The sequence below is a fragment of the Brachyistius frenatus genome, unplaced genomic scaffold, assembly GCF_029030835.1.
Source record: "Brachyistius frenatus isolate BFR_SWC_R1_liver_20210118 unplaced genomic scaffold, ASM2903083v1 Contig_4, whole genome shotgun sequence".
Lineage (NCBI taxonomy): Eukaryota > Metazoa > Chordata > Actinopteri > Embiotocidae > Brachyistius > Brachyistius frenatus.
The window spans coordinates 6,572,110-6,586,637 of NW_027210603.1; the positions used below are offsets into that span (position 1 = coordinate 6,572,110).

General features: G+C 41.1%; 1 protein-coding gene across 3 annotated transcripts in view; it reads left to right on the forward strand.

The window, feature by feature from the left end:
- Positions 1-1,163: 1,163 nt before the first annotated feature.
- LOC138629301 (chemokine-like protein TAFA-1) overlaps positions 1,164-14,528 on the forward strand; it is a 105,302-nt gene continuing 91,937 nt past the window's right edge. Inside the window, exons 1-2 of one of the 3 annotated variants that reach the window (XM_069712927.1) lie at positions 1,164-1,789; positions 3,978-4,114. In XM_069712927.1, the coding sequence (XP_069569028.1) occupies positions 3,991-4,114 (124 nt within the window). In that variant the 5' untranslated portion in view covers positions 1,164-1,789; positions 3,978-3,990. The remainder of the gene's footprint in view (positions 1,790-3,977; positions 4,115-14,528) is intronic. The other 2 variants (XR_011311538.1, XR_011311537.1) reach the window with 2 other exon arrangements.

Here is a 14,528-nt window from a genome sequence, read left to right on the forward strand (position 1 = left end):
AATTCATAAAATGCAGGGTGTAGCAACAGCTCTGAGTCAAAAATGATGGAGATATTAATCATCAAGTTCATCTGTATTTACTCCCACACAGTACCAACAAGATCCTCGCTGTCTGCCAGTTTATTTAGCCCCTTATCTATGTATTGTTGTGAGGAGCATAGGGTTCATTTTTCTGCGAAATGTCACACTGCGAGTGAGTCAGCCATGGTAGGCGTGTGGGACTGGCATATATTGTAAATCTCTGATTAACAGTATAATGAGTTAAAGGGGAGCTTCTCCATATGGATGGAAATATGATGGAGGCAAACATACCCTACACGAACAAGACTGGTTGCCTTTGCCTGCCCGTGTGGCTCAGGCAGAGTAGATACAAACACACACACACACACACACACACACACACACACACACACACACACACACACACACACACACACACACACACACACACACACACACACACACACATGTGCATACACCCACGCTAAGTCACACAGAAAAAGCCAGCAGACTCAGTTTTTCAGCAAGTGACAGAAGACTGTTCACAGGCTCTTTCAGGCTGCCGCTGCCGATGCAAGTTTCTTTCGATGGTAGGAAACATCCTCTAAGGAGCTGGCTGTAAAAAACAAACCCTCACTGATCACCATAAAAATAGGTAAAAAGAGAAAATGCAGCTTGTAGGGGGTAATATGGTGATTTCAGAGCTCTGGTGAAGCTCTCTGCCTTCTATTAAAAGTGCTGTGCTTGGAGAATTTCACTTTCACCCCTAGAATTCTGCAGGGCGATGACTAAAAAAAGGCACACCCTCTCCAACTCATACACACATGTGCACAGGGCTAGATACACATTCAAAGTGAGCTGAACGCTACACTCGCATGTCTCCTGATGTTGTGGATGGGAGGCTGGGATGTAAAGAGGGGTGGGTTAACAAAGCATGCTTCATTTGCTGATGAAGTCTTGATGCAGAAGTGGGTAGTCTTGCTTTAAGACATGTGACTCTCTCTCCTATCTCTCTCTCTCTCTCTCTCTCTCTCTCTTTCCAGCTGGGCTACATTGTAATACACACACACACACACACACACACACACACACACACACACACACACACACACACACACACACACACACACACACACACACACACACACACACACACACACACACACACACACACACATGCACGCTCACTCACACTAGCTCTGCCTGTCTGACACAGACTCTACTTAGAGTGTTGGAGAGAGGACTGAGGCTCACAGTATCAGCACGGCTTCTCAATGGGGAGATGCAGCCAAGAGCAGACAGAGCAGTCATTCCACTGGAGCCTTCCGCTGCATGCGTGAGAAGGAGACGACAAGTGAGGAGGGTAAATTAGCTCCCTGTCATCACAACATAGGACTTTTACTGACGGAGAAGAGACACTGAAGGAAAGAGAGGAGACCTGCACGAGTGTGGCTGATACAGCAGTGATCAGCATGATCAGCCTCCTATCCCTCATATCCTGTCCAGTTTGTAACACAGACACCTGGGTGTTTTGCCTTTGGTGACTGTTTGTGTTGCCAAGGATTTCAAAAGGAACCAAGCAGCAGAGGTCCAAAGGAGGGAATACTGAGGAAAAAAAGAACAGCATTTCAGCATCTTTTGTGCAGTGTTTGGCTTATCTGGTGCTGGAATTTCGGGGAAGAAATCCCTGGCTTCAAAGTATGGATGGATTTAAGACAGAGGAGTGAGTCTGCTGAGCAGGCGGGCAGACCGTGATTCTGACTGAACTTCTACTGAACACACTGCTCAGGTAAGGGTGTGGGACTTTCAAGGAATACCTCCTGGTGTGGTGGGGGACGGCATGGTTGGGGTGGAGGGGTTTGATTTACAACTGTATACAGTACACTTTCCACAAAATACAGGAAAAATGCGTCTAAGTTGAACAGCATGTGCTACAACCATCCTGTATCTCATGATACAAATATTCCTTTTGCCAGACTTATGTTGTATAAGTTTCAAACATGCTTATAATGGGGCAAATCTAAAGCTGTTCATGCTGAAATACACATTATAAGAGCAGCTTATTAAATAAGATCCGTGATTCCCTCCTGTTGTATAACAATCAGACACCGTGAAGTTATAACAATCAGACACCGTGAAGTTGTCCTCACAGCAGGAGACGTGCAGTCTATGAGAACCCCCCCACCCCCTAGCCCCCATAAAAGATTCCATGTTGCACGCAGGTGAATGAGTAGGTGATTCTCCTGCAGGTGTGCCTGCTGTTTCCACTGCCGCGTGTACTATATCATGCTGGACTCCCCAATTACGCACATATGAGCTGTCGTCTCTGGTTTTCGGTGATACGACAGAACTGAGAGCGAACTGCCTTTTACTGTCTTTGTTTCCCGCATGGAAAACATAACGGAAAAAGCTTACTCGGAATAAGAAAATGAGACAACAACCGCGACAGCAGGAGTTGGGTTCTGTTTTCCTGAAAACTGCTCTCTTTTTCTCTGAAGTTCCTTGACAATAATGCGCGTCCGTTTTACTTAAAGACTGCCGTTCGTTTTCTCCTCTGGTAAAACGCGGCTGGAAACAGCCACGATTTTGCTTTCGGTAAGAACGCCTGCTGATAACCGGGAGGACGTTTCTGTGCAATATGCAGTTAAACTATGCAAGCGCAATGGTTCCTCTGAATGTATTAAAGCCAGCCCGACGAGGTGAACATGCGTGTGCCAAAAAAAAAAAAAAAAAAAAAAAGATGAGAGGAAAACAAACCCATGGGACCACTTCACATTTCCACAAACCCGCAGATTAGGGTGGATTTAGTGCGATTTACAATGCGCTCTTAATAATTATATGCTTAATTTTCGCTGAATATTAATCAGCCCCGATGTCACTGAGGGTACAGAACACAGGGATAACATTTAGGAGCCTAATGGCTTTAATCTCAGATGAACATCAAAACAAGCAAGCAGTGGCTTTGGTGCTTTCTGGAAATAACTTATTGAGTCAGACCTGCTTTTATGCCACTTTGTTCAGACATCTAAAACATGTAATGCTGTGCAGACTCGTTTCAATTTTCTTGATTTCAATTTAATATTGAATATATCCCCTGCTATTCTTTTACAAGTAAAGATAGAACATTAAAGAATGACAAATTCAGAAAGACACCACCTCAGTGTGTAAGATATCTGAATGATTTGGATTATTATTACACTTGTTTATACATCCAGAAACTCACTGATTAGGATGTTGGATGTAATTCTGAGGCAGGAGCGTAAACACACCACAGCTTGGTTTGGGAGGCAGTGTGGTGAGGCTTTAAAAACTTCCCACCACGGGCTCCTGAATGGAGCGAGGAGCTTATAACACCTGGAAAGGAGGAGGAGAGTGTCATTATTCAATAAGGGCTAAGGCGTGTCTCCATATGCCGGCTCTCAACAGCCATTAAGCAGTCACTGAGTAAATCTACAAGAAGCCTATTTGTGCTTAGAAATGAAATATTTAGAATAGTCATGGCTTAAATATTGCTGCTTTTGTTAATTACTGTAGTTTTCCCGAAAAGGGGTGAGAGTGCTCATTGTAGAGTTCTTACCATCTGACAGGGAAATTAGAGCAGGTTTTTCACCTTTTCTTGCATTTTATATTTTCTTTTTCTTTTGTGGTGCAAGTCCTTTTGGACTAGAGCAGGTTAGGAAAAGCCATACATTGACAAGATAAAATTTGTGTTTAATCATGTCTTTGAGTCTTTTGTCTGCAGGGATTTTACTATGAAGCCTTCATTCGTTATTATAAGAAAACACCCTCACACATAACTCTAACTAAATCACAGTGTATTGGTCTAAATATTTAGAGCAACAATCAGTGCTGTTTGTCTCTTTAGTTTGACATTAAATAAACCCAACGTGTGTTGTAAATATGTATAGAGAAATGCTGTAATACAACTCTGTCCCTGTCCTCCTGTTGTTTCTCCCCCGCTGTGTGCCGTCCTACAGACTCGGCCTCACCATGTCCTGGTTGTTGGTCATGTGGATTAGCTTCGGCTTCCTGCTGTTGTGCCAGGCAACACTCTACCAGACCATCCAGCAGCACCATGTGGCCCGTCCCGGTCGCACTGACATTCTCACCCTGGGTACGTGTGCCTCTTTTATCAGATTTCGGCTTCATAACACAGTGTTACAGCGAGAGATGTTGGCCCGTCCGTGGGCAGCTGTTGTAGAGCTTCGGCTGTTTAAAAGCAACAGCAAGCGACTGCTCCAGTATGTCAGAATGATTTGCTATGGTACTGTACTGTAACATGATGATTCAGTATACTCGCAGTCATGCAGGATAAGCGAAGAGGACGACTGCTAATTGTGCTTTTAATTGCATGTCTTGTACTTAAATTTACTCATACTCAAAACTGTGCATCAATGTGCATTTTGTGATATGGAGGAAATACGGTTGTCAGACTTAGATTTTTTTGGGGCTCAGCTGTATGAATGTATTTAGATCTCAACATGGAAGCCCTGTTAGAACACATTCTAACATTGTGAGTTAGCTTGTAGGGAGATGATTCATGTGTACGATGAGGAAATCTTGACTCCTGCATCCTGAATGTTGCTGGCAGACTGTTATGAGTAGGACAAGCCGTAGGCAAAAATCCCCATTACTGTGCTGGTAGCCAGGGGAGCTTTGATCACTGTGGCTTAGATAGACATGACAATTATGTTTCCCTCTTTTTCACTGGAAACGTTTGGCAATTAAGCCCGACGCCTTCTGCACTGTAGGGGCAAAAGGGGAGGGTAGACACACAGGCGGATCTAATTCTCTGATTATGGAAAAGCTTACCAGAATTGCTTATGGTGTATGTGGGAGTGTTACAGGCAAGGCAAAGGTTTTTTAGAGCAAAGCAAATGCTTTCCTTAAGCTTTTAACAATGAGTGTGACTTCCATGCTGAACCCTCGTGCAAAGTGGGGCTTTCTCCGGATGCCAAGCGGCTTTTAAACATTGATGCTATCTTCTGCTTGGTTCCCTTGGTGTGTGTTGCATTGCCAAGTAAAAGACAGTAATTGAAGCACAGGAAGATGGGGGGAAAAAAAAAAAAGTCCAGCATTGAATTCTCTGTGTTTGTGTTGAACATTGGTAACTTAAAGCAGCATGTCAGAGAATTGGCTTACTTTTGCTGTGGAACAGCTGACACATGAAAATCCCAGCTATGATAGATAGAAAGTTCTCAAAGTATCCCGGCCCCGTTAATTGGAGCAAGAGGGTAAGGGATAAGAAACAGAGCTCAGAATGAATTTTTAAAGGCTGGCTTCCAGTTTTTCTGTTGTTTTTTATTTTTATTTTTTTGTGTGTGATTGGTTGGCAAGTCAAGCTTGGTGCCAAAGATGTACAAGGAAGTGCAAGGCTTAAGTAAGTGTCTTTTTTGAATAATGCATTGGTCCCGAAGGGGTACAGGGGAAAAAAATAGTTGTGGCCCCTCCACCTCCATCCCCAGCCCTCTTGTTGTATTTCTAGAAGAGTCATCCAACCAAAAGATGGTGATGGGTAAGAGTTCTGGAAGGTTTCCTGTCAGACATATCAAGTCACACACTCACTGCAGACAGCACTAAGAAGGTTACAGACATGAAGGCTACATGCTCGCACATTTACACACCATTTTCTCACTGTGGCCTTTTTATGGGTCCTGTGGGGATACTGGAGCTGCGTTCAGAACACTGTCCGGGATGTAAACTTACACTGGACAGGTGGATGATAAACAAACCCGTCTGTTGATTTGATCTTTTAAAGTCCATGATTTTATTTATGCTATTAGAAGGATTTAGTCTGAATAATCTCAATAATGTCACCAAGAGGAAATGTCCAGGAAACGTTTCGTCACAAACGGTGATCGAGCACAGCCATAACTGCTGCTGACAATAATCTCAAGATATGTTATGATATTTTACCGTCCTAATCAGGAGGCTTCTGAGGGGTAATAGACTATCATAACCGGCCGCTCGGAGAGAACACATTTCTGCTCTGCTGCGCTGCAACTGTACAATTTACTGTATATCATGTTTTTTTTAAGAGGATTAAGCTGACATCAATCTTACTCAGCTGTGGAGTGGCGTTAACCGATCTAACCAGAACTGCTCTCTCAGAATTGAAATGCTATGATGAATATTTGAATTAGAATTGATTTTATAATTTGAGAAGCTCTCTGGTTTCATTGAGGCCAGAACCCTCAGATATAAATAGATCTGGCTATGTAGGACGTGGCAAAAAAGGGACGTCGTGCCTTGAAAAATCCATTGGCTTTCATGCTTCGCTGTTTTCCGTAATCAAATAATGTTTCTGTTTCGATAGAATGCCAGACTGAAAATTAAGTTGTAGAGTAGTTCTGCTAATGAAGCGTGTAAAGTGCAGGATTTAAAACATATTTTGTGCTGATAAAAAGATGAACAGAATTAATGTTTCATCTTGGACTCACACGCCATTGTTTTGCTGAGGTTATTGATTCATTATCTTTAAAATTCAGTGATGACAAAAATGGTACAGTAATGCTGCCTCCCTGTGCCTTGCAGAGTCATGTGATGCCTCTTTACTGTTTACTGGACAGTCATAAACCAAGTTCTGAAAGCAAATTAGGGGTTAGTATGTTGTACGAAAACATGTCGTGAAATTTTTTTTTTTTTTTTTTTTTTGTGGCTCTTGGAATGCAGCATGGCAGACTGTCTGAAAGACGCAGTGGTACAAAAACTAACATTCATCCAGCATAGACAGAAATACACAGGGAAGGGCTTGTCTGAGGAGGGGAAGTGAAGGTCATGTTATCCTCCAGTCTGTTGAAGCATCTAACAGTGTTTGAGAAATCAGCTTATCTTCCTCCTGCAACAGTAAGCTGACAGTGCATGTTACAGGGAAAAAAAAGGAAAATGTGACTGTACGGGTAAAGTTTTAAGATTGCTTTTATTTATTTTTTTTACGAATGTTTCCGTGACAAATCGGCATAGTCACCGCTGAGGCGGAGATTGAGTAACGAGCTGCCTGACTGCTTCGTCACCTGCTCAGGAAGCGGCGCCGCTTCCTTTCCCATGAGCCTCTGCTTCACACAGCCTCCCCTTCGTCCTGCTCGTGCGGCTGAAGATTGATGGCGCCCTGATTCTGGGCAGCCAATTCTGGTCTCTCAAGAAATAATCCACTACATTGACAGATGAGCTGAATGTGACATGACACACACAATCCTGGCTATGCGCTCTCCCCACCTGCCAACACAGTGAGCTGAAGTGCTCACTGCCAAAAGACTGCATAAACCAGGCCACTCTTGACAGCCCATAGTACTGGAGTCCATCACAAGTCAGCACAAGAAAAAAACTATTTACATTGTCAGCGCATTGCTGGCAGAAATTCATGTAGATTTGGCGTCTTAATGATAAAATGAAAGTGTTCCTTTATGTGTTGAGCGCTGAGTGTAAGTTATACTGATCAGGGACTGTATTTAGTTACCCTTTTTCAGCTGAAGTATGCATACAGTTTATACAATATCAATACCCAGAGGGGCAGTCTGAATATTACAACACTTTAGTTGCTACTTTTGTTTTATTATGACTGTGACAGGGCACTTTAATATAGGCTGAGATCTAATAGAACAGGTGCAGCTGTAAAACTAACTCTGCTCTGTTATGCTTTGATATCAGTCTGTTGCTGACGTTTTTGTTTGACCGTTTTTCTGTCAGCCAACACATCACAGCGTATAGGTGTAATATTGTAGAACTTTACATATCATTAAATCTGTTATTATATAAGGTACCTGATATTTATGTGAAAGCATATCATAATCAAAAGCTGGAAAGAAGTGTGATTCAACTGTGAGTGACAACCATAGACATGCTGATTTGGCATGCACATGAGAAGTGCTATACATGGCAACATGAAATGGGCTGTGATATAGCTGGAAAGGCTGATAACTAATCTAGTGGTGCTGCTGTTATGTTCTTATCCATTGATTTGAATTGGCTTGTAAAGTCTAATCCCAGATGATTGGAATGTATTTCAATGAGCTCATTGCTCAATGTGCCATACGGCTCCCTGCGTGGAGAAAAGTCTTTGAGGTGGAAGAAAACAAGTAATTACTTTGATTAGCCAAGATGCATCATGTGGTCAAGTAAGAGCAACAGCATGATCATACGCAAGGAAGTGTTTGGGAAATTAAGAAGTGTGTCTTCAGCTTTAAGAAAGCATCATGTCAAAATAGTGCGGCGCTGAACTTTAACTTTATGTAACTATTGAAGCTTCAGTAATATCTAAGGAGAGAGGTTTTTCTGGGGAGAAGAAAGTCTGACAAGATACAGGGTGTTAAATCTAAACCTTGAACTTGATGTAGGATAGCTGTCTTTTTGCTAAACGAGGATGGGGTAGAAGTGTGGAAGCCATACATACTCAGAGTATGAATTTCTTTTCTTCTCTTTCTCTCTTTCCATTGGTAAGCGGATGGCTGCTTCTTTTTTTTTTACAGAATGAATGGCAGATCCGTCCATATTACCCACCAGAGTGTCCGTTCATATAAGTTCTCTACGCGTTTTTGTTTTGCATTTTAAATCAGCTTTATTTACATCCTCATTAAGCCACAAGGACTAATTAGTGTGAGAAGTGATGGTTAAAGAAAATGTAATTAAAATAAAGTCACTTGAATGAATGACGGCAATATATTTTTTTTTTAAGTGGATGAAAAGGAATGGTTTGATCTGATTGACTCATTTGAAAAATAGAGCGACACAGTACGAGCACACAATGCATGTACACACACACCCACCCACACCCACACCCCCCCCCCCCCCACACACACACACTTGCTACGTGTTTATCCATACTACTTTGTCTGACCAAATATACACCTCTGTGAATATCATGTAAAACCCCATATTCAAAAGCTAAATTAAAGTACAGGGTGATGAAAATAAATTATATATGATGCAAATTCAATTTAAAACATTCATTCTGTGAACATGACATCTACAAATCCTGTCGTTTGCCAACAAAGGAAGTGAAATCCTATAATCTACCTCCACATGGGATTATAATTGGTTTGAAAACTGTGGGTTTAGGTGGAGAGCTCATCAGCGCTATGTGATCTCTCGCTCTTTATCACACAGCATGCCCTTCAAGGTAATGAAAGCAACCTTTCTGAAAACCAGGCAATAACTGCCTGATCATTGAGGTGCCGAGCAACACTCTCTTTGCACCAGGCCTCTTCCCCCAACTCTTCATCCTCTTTCCACCCCCTGCCCCCCAACCCTTGCTTCATCTCCTCGTCTCTATCGGCCCCTCAGACGATTTGTCATGGATCAGATGAGACAATTTGTCATGGATTAGTGCACTTAAATGTCTGTGATAGTGGAAGCAGTCACTGGAAAAGCTTAGGAATCCTATTACACCGCGTTTTATGGCCGGTAAGAGGGGAGAAAGGAGTGGAGGTTGAATTGGCACTTTCTGCGGCCTGTGTACCATTTCTTGACTTTTTCCCTCCACACATAATCAGATATTCACTTAGAGGTGAGCTCCACTGATGTGTATGAACTGGAAAAGTCGACAAGAATCTGTCGCACATGTTGCCATTTAACTGACCACTCACCAAATCCCACCCACAGTGTTACTGTTGCTACACCTGTCAGACCTTTTGTTTTTTTCACACAGCAGATATGCACAGCACAATGGTAATAGATCTAGCACTATACCCACTCATTACCTACTGATACATTTGTAGCCAGCTGCGGCTGGCTTTAGAATGCCCATTATAGAGCTATAAAAGTGATCCCTGTTTCACATTCCGTCTTGGCAAACATATTCTGATTCACCTGCAACGATATTGCGACATCATTAGTTTTTATTTACTCAGCCGTCTTTCTCATCTCAAGCCTTTAAACTGAATGTGCTCTGGTGCATTTTCTCCCTCCTTGAATGATTAGATGGTAGATTAGATCCTGTTATTCTCTGATGTCAGATAATTGTTTCAGAAAAATTTTACAGCTGCTATTGAACACAAGTGATTCACCCCCCCCTCCCAATTATTTTAAATAATGGGAAGAGTATTACAATAGACAAACAGGTTTCACAGTGTAAAGTGTGTTCGAAGGAGCCAACTGTCTAGCAGCACACTGAAATCCACATCTGTGTCTTATATTCCCTTCTGTGTACTTTTTCCAAGCGGGTGTTTATTTATTCCAGCCACATGCAGCAGATCCATTTTATTTGTACTAAACAGAAAGTTACCGCATCATACATCATTTCCATCTTTACTCATACAATATCTTAGGCAGCTTCTCTATCACCTCCAGGCTCCTCAAGCCCTTCAGTAGCATTTCCCTGAAGTGAAACAGCCTGCTTATGTTAATGGCCAAAGAGACACATTGCCAGGTAATTGTGATGCAAAAGAGCTACTCCATGGCATCATTTAAAACCACTGCGGGGGACAAATGTTACTCATTCACTGTTTTGTTTGCAAAGGACTCACTTTGCTTGAGAGACTCATTTACCCAGTGGCAATCAAATTAAGTTGTCTTAATCGTGCTTCTAATTTACTTCATGTAATTAGTGAGACATATAAAACATATGTTATTTTGTGTATGAATTCACAGTACATGAAATGTCAAACTTGATCTGATGATCTTATTCTTGTTTTTGCCATATCATATCTGTAGCTGTTCTTTCAGAGTGCCACGAAAGAGGATCTATTTTACTCACATTTCTACCAGTTTACTTCTGATATGTTCTAACAGACACAGACAAAAACATTTATTCTGAATGGCAGCTTTTACCTCTGGTCTGAATAGATACAAAATTTTGCACATTGACATTTTAGCATCTTAAATATTTATAGATACAAATCTGCTTTCAAGCAAACCATGAAAGGGAGTGATCATCCGACCCTGCAGTAACCCTCTGCTCAACAGAGTTGTGGAGTGAATGTATTTACATGCACATTTGTATCCTGCTTATGACTGGAATTTTTGGTGTATCCAGGTTATGTGTTGCACATGTAAACATCTTACTCTGGTTTCAGAGGACTGGTAAAATTCATATCCTGGTTTTGAGAAACCTGGATATTTGAGCCCGACTAGTACTGAATTTTTGGGGTTATTGCCGTTACCATTATTAGGGAGTAACACAAATTCAGATATCTATATATCAGCCACGTGTTCTTTACACACACACAAATAGCAATATTTATAATTTACCACCAACAATGTTTCCTGCCTTATTATCTAAAAAAAAATGTTTTAATGTCACAGCATATATTCGTCAATTTGTGCACAGATTATATATCTGGGATTGATTAGTATTTGCCGATAAAATACTGTATACCCGCATATGAATATCGTGGTTTCTCATGTTCCATGTAAACACCATCACTGAATATAATCCAAATCAGGATTAGACTCAAAACTAGGATACTAATGTGCATGTAAACACACTGAAGGTCTTGCAGCCTGAAACTTTATTGTACTGGTTCAGTCTCAGGGTTCTGATAATGTTGTTTAAGCAGTACAAGACTGCAATTTACCCACTGTGTGCTACCTGCGCAGTACAAAATAAGCAGACAAAAATTGTTTGCCACCAGCTAGTAAAAATAGTGGAGACCCTGGCAGATAAACAACAACATATTTCCTTCAGTAATTGGACAAGACCAAAACAGATTTATGAAGAGAATGAATATTGGCCTTATATTTACCAAGTGGATACAAACACGACTTCAAAGGAAAGCTAACGTTGTTCTGTACAGACAAGTCCACTGTATCAACATAAAATCTATAATATAGCAGCGGCCTGTTTACAACTTGTGTCCAAACAAAATATAAATGCAGTATTAAAGTCTTCCCTACTTCCACCATGTGACCTCATTACTGTATATGTACACCTTACATACACTCAAAAATGTGTTGCAACTTCTGTGTTAGAAAATGTTTTTTACACTCCTAACAACATGCAATTTCAAATGGGTTTGTTAAATTTGTTGCCAAGGTGACTTGCTCTCTCACTCCAGTCCAGTGAATCACTCATTTGAGCCCTGACAGGGGACAAAAATAGATTATGGGGTTTGGAATTATGGAAACAGAAATCCTCTTGCTTGAACATGTCCCCACTTGTCAAACAAATGATTGAAAGTCTGTCTAAATTTTCCACCCGGGGTGCTCTGTCAGCATTAGCTGAGGTCTATTTGTCTTGTCTGATGTGTCTGGATGAATCTATGCGGCTGCTGTGCCGAGGCAGCGCCGTATTGTCTTATCACAGCTTTATCTGACAGCAGATGCTCTAATAATGGAAGTTAGGTTGAGATGTCACAGCTAACTGTTTATCACAGCTATACAGAATACGACACATGAGATGGACACAGCCAAATGCCTCAATAAACAGACAGGAAATCTCATTTTATTCTGCTCAGGCCACTGTGTTGTAGTATTCTCACTATTGTATTAAATATGCCAGTCACTCATACTGTACACAGCCAGGGTGGTGACAGACTGTTGAAAATGTAGGAGGACAATTAGTGTCCATGGGCCCTGCAGTGCATCTTCATTTGCCACAGTATCTCCAGCACATGTCAGGTTCACTGAACATGGCTCAATGCCCCAGCGCCTGCTGGCCAGCAGAGTGAGAGGATGAAGAATGAGGTGGCACCTGTATGTGTCTGTCTGTAGCCTAATGACCCACAGTAGCTTCGTCTCTCACACACTGCCTCTTTCCTTTCTGTAATGCTCTTTGTCTTTGTCGTGTTCCAGACATTTTTTTTTTTTTTTGTCTATTACCTATACAACTCATTGGCCTCGGGTGTCATCCCAATCTTAGTTTTGTACTCACAGGCTCACCTACAACTCCAGCCCGTCCTTATAACAAAAAACAATAATGGTGATCAATTGTTGAAGTGGGCAAGTAGGTATGGTGTTGAATGGTTCAAACAAAGAGCTTTCGCTGCGAGACCACTGATAGTGTCCTGTGTGAAACCAAAAGTCAACAGTGACTAAATTCTCAGGAAAAAAATTGAAGTTAATCTGCATTTTCAATGATGCCGAGATTACATCAACAAAATATTTAATAAGCACAATATAACTTGACAGTAAAACCAAGTCTGCAGAATTAGAACAATAAAATATAGATCAGACTTCAATAAGTTAGATAAAGCAATACCAGAGGACACAATAAAATAGTAATATATACATATACAAACAAGGCACATATAAAATCAGTTATAACAGTTCCAAATTTGGGCAAGGAGGTTTGCGATCATGAATTTAAATTGTCCGTAAGGTGGCAGGCAATTGATTTTTAAAGTGCGTCGAAGATCATGAACGTCTGGTACGCCTGTCACAGGTACTCTCCGACGGTCAAATTCGGTGGTTTAAGTGTTAGGACATGTTGTTGGTGGAGGAATCTTAAAACACATATATTCTGGTTTGGAAGTTAGTGGAAATCAACCTATTGAGTCATTTCACTATGTGCTGTTTCATAAATGTCTTTGTTTCTTTTTTTTCTTTGAAAAAAAAAAGCAAAAAAGAGACACACTAAACCTCAATTATCTTTAAGTTCCATTGTGTATTTGCAAAGCAACATCATTTCGAATGTCAGGCAGCCAGACAGGCTATGTAGGATTTTCTCATCTTCATTTCACATCCCTGAGGTTTAAGTCATATGAGGCACTGAGCTTTTCCAACAAAAATACCTTTTGACCTGCTTTCTGTAAGTTTTGTGAGTTGAGTTTAAATGCGGATTAATGCCTGCACTAAGGAACTTTTTCTACCTTTTCCCTGAAGGCATCAACAAAGTACTATGTGAGGATGCCATACATGTGTACAAAATAAGAGTGTTATTGGAACCGAGCTGATAGAGCTGAATACCTTTCCGCATGCCGTCTTTGATCATAACATCTTTTACCCATCCTTGTGGATTTCAGCCCTCTCCGAGGTATAAACTGCAAGGCACGCATGCATGCTAAATAAAGAGTGCTGGTACTGATACATAACCATATCCCTCACCTCATCTTTTATCATAATTTTTCTCATTGTTCTTGTGGAGTCTACATCAAGGCTTATTCAAACAAACCAAAACATCACTTTTTATATTGCGGAAATGTCGCAACTGAGTTTTTACATTTTGTAGGACATTAAGTCAGAGTGCAAAGTTAGTTCAGTCCTTGAAACATGGCAAGCATCAATAACACGTCTTCTCACAGTTTTCAGTGCAAAAGGAAAGTGCACATGTTAATGTCTACAACGCAAGTTGCATCAGACATACAGTAGTTTTACTCTTAAAATGCCTTTTTACATTGTACATTTCATGCTGTAAATGTTTTTTCTTTAGACAAGCTAAAGGTGCTTAATTTCTTACAAGCCATTTTGTATTTTCCCCGTCTTAATAGTATACATTCTTGTGAGTGACTTGGCAGAAAGCGTACAATGAAAAGTCTCCTTTGCTCCGCTGACTCTCAGCAGATTAGAAGAAGCACAGTAACTGTGTGGTGTTTTGCTCAACAGAAAAGGAAAACCTGCGGCTCACTTACTGTATATAAGCTTTTGGTATTACATTC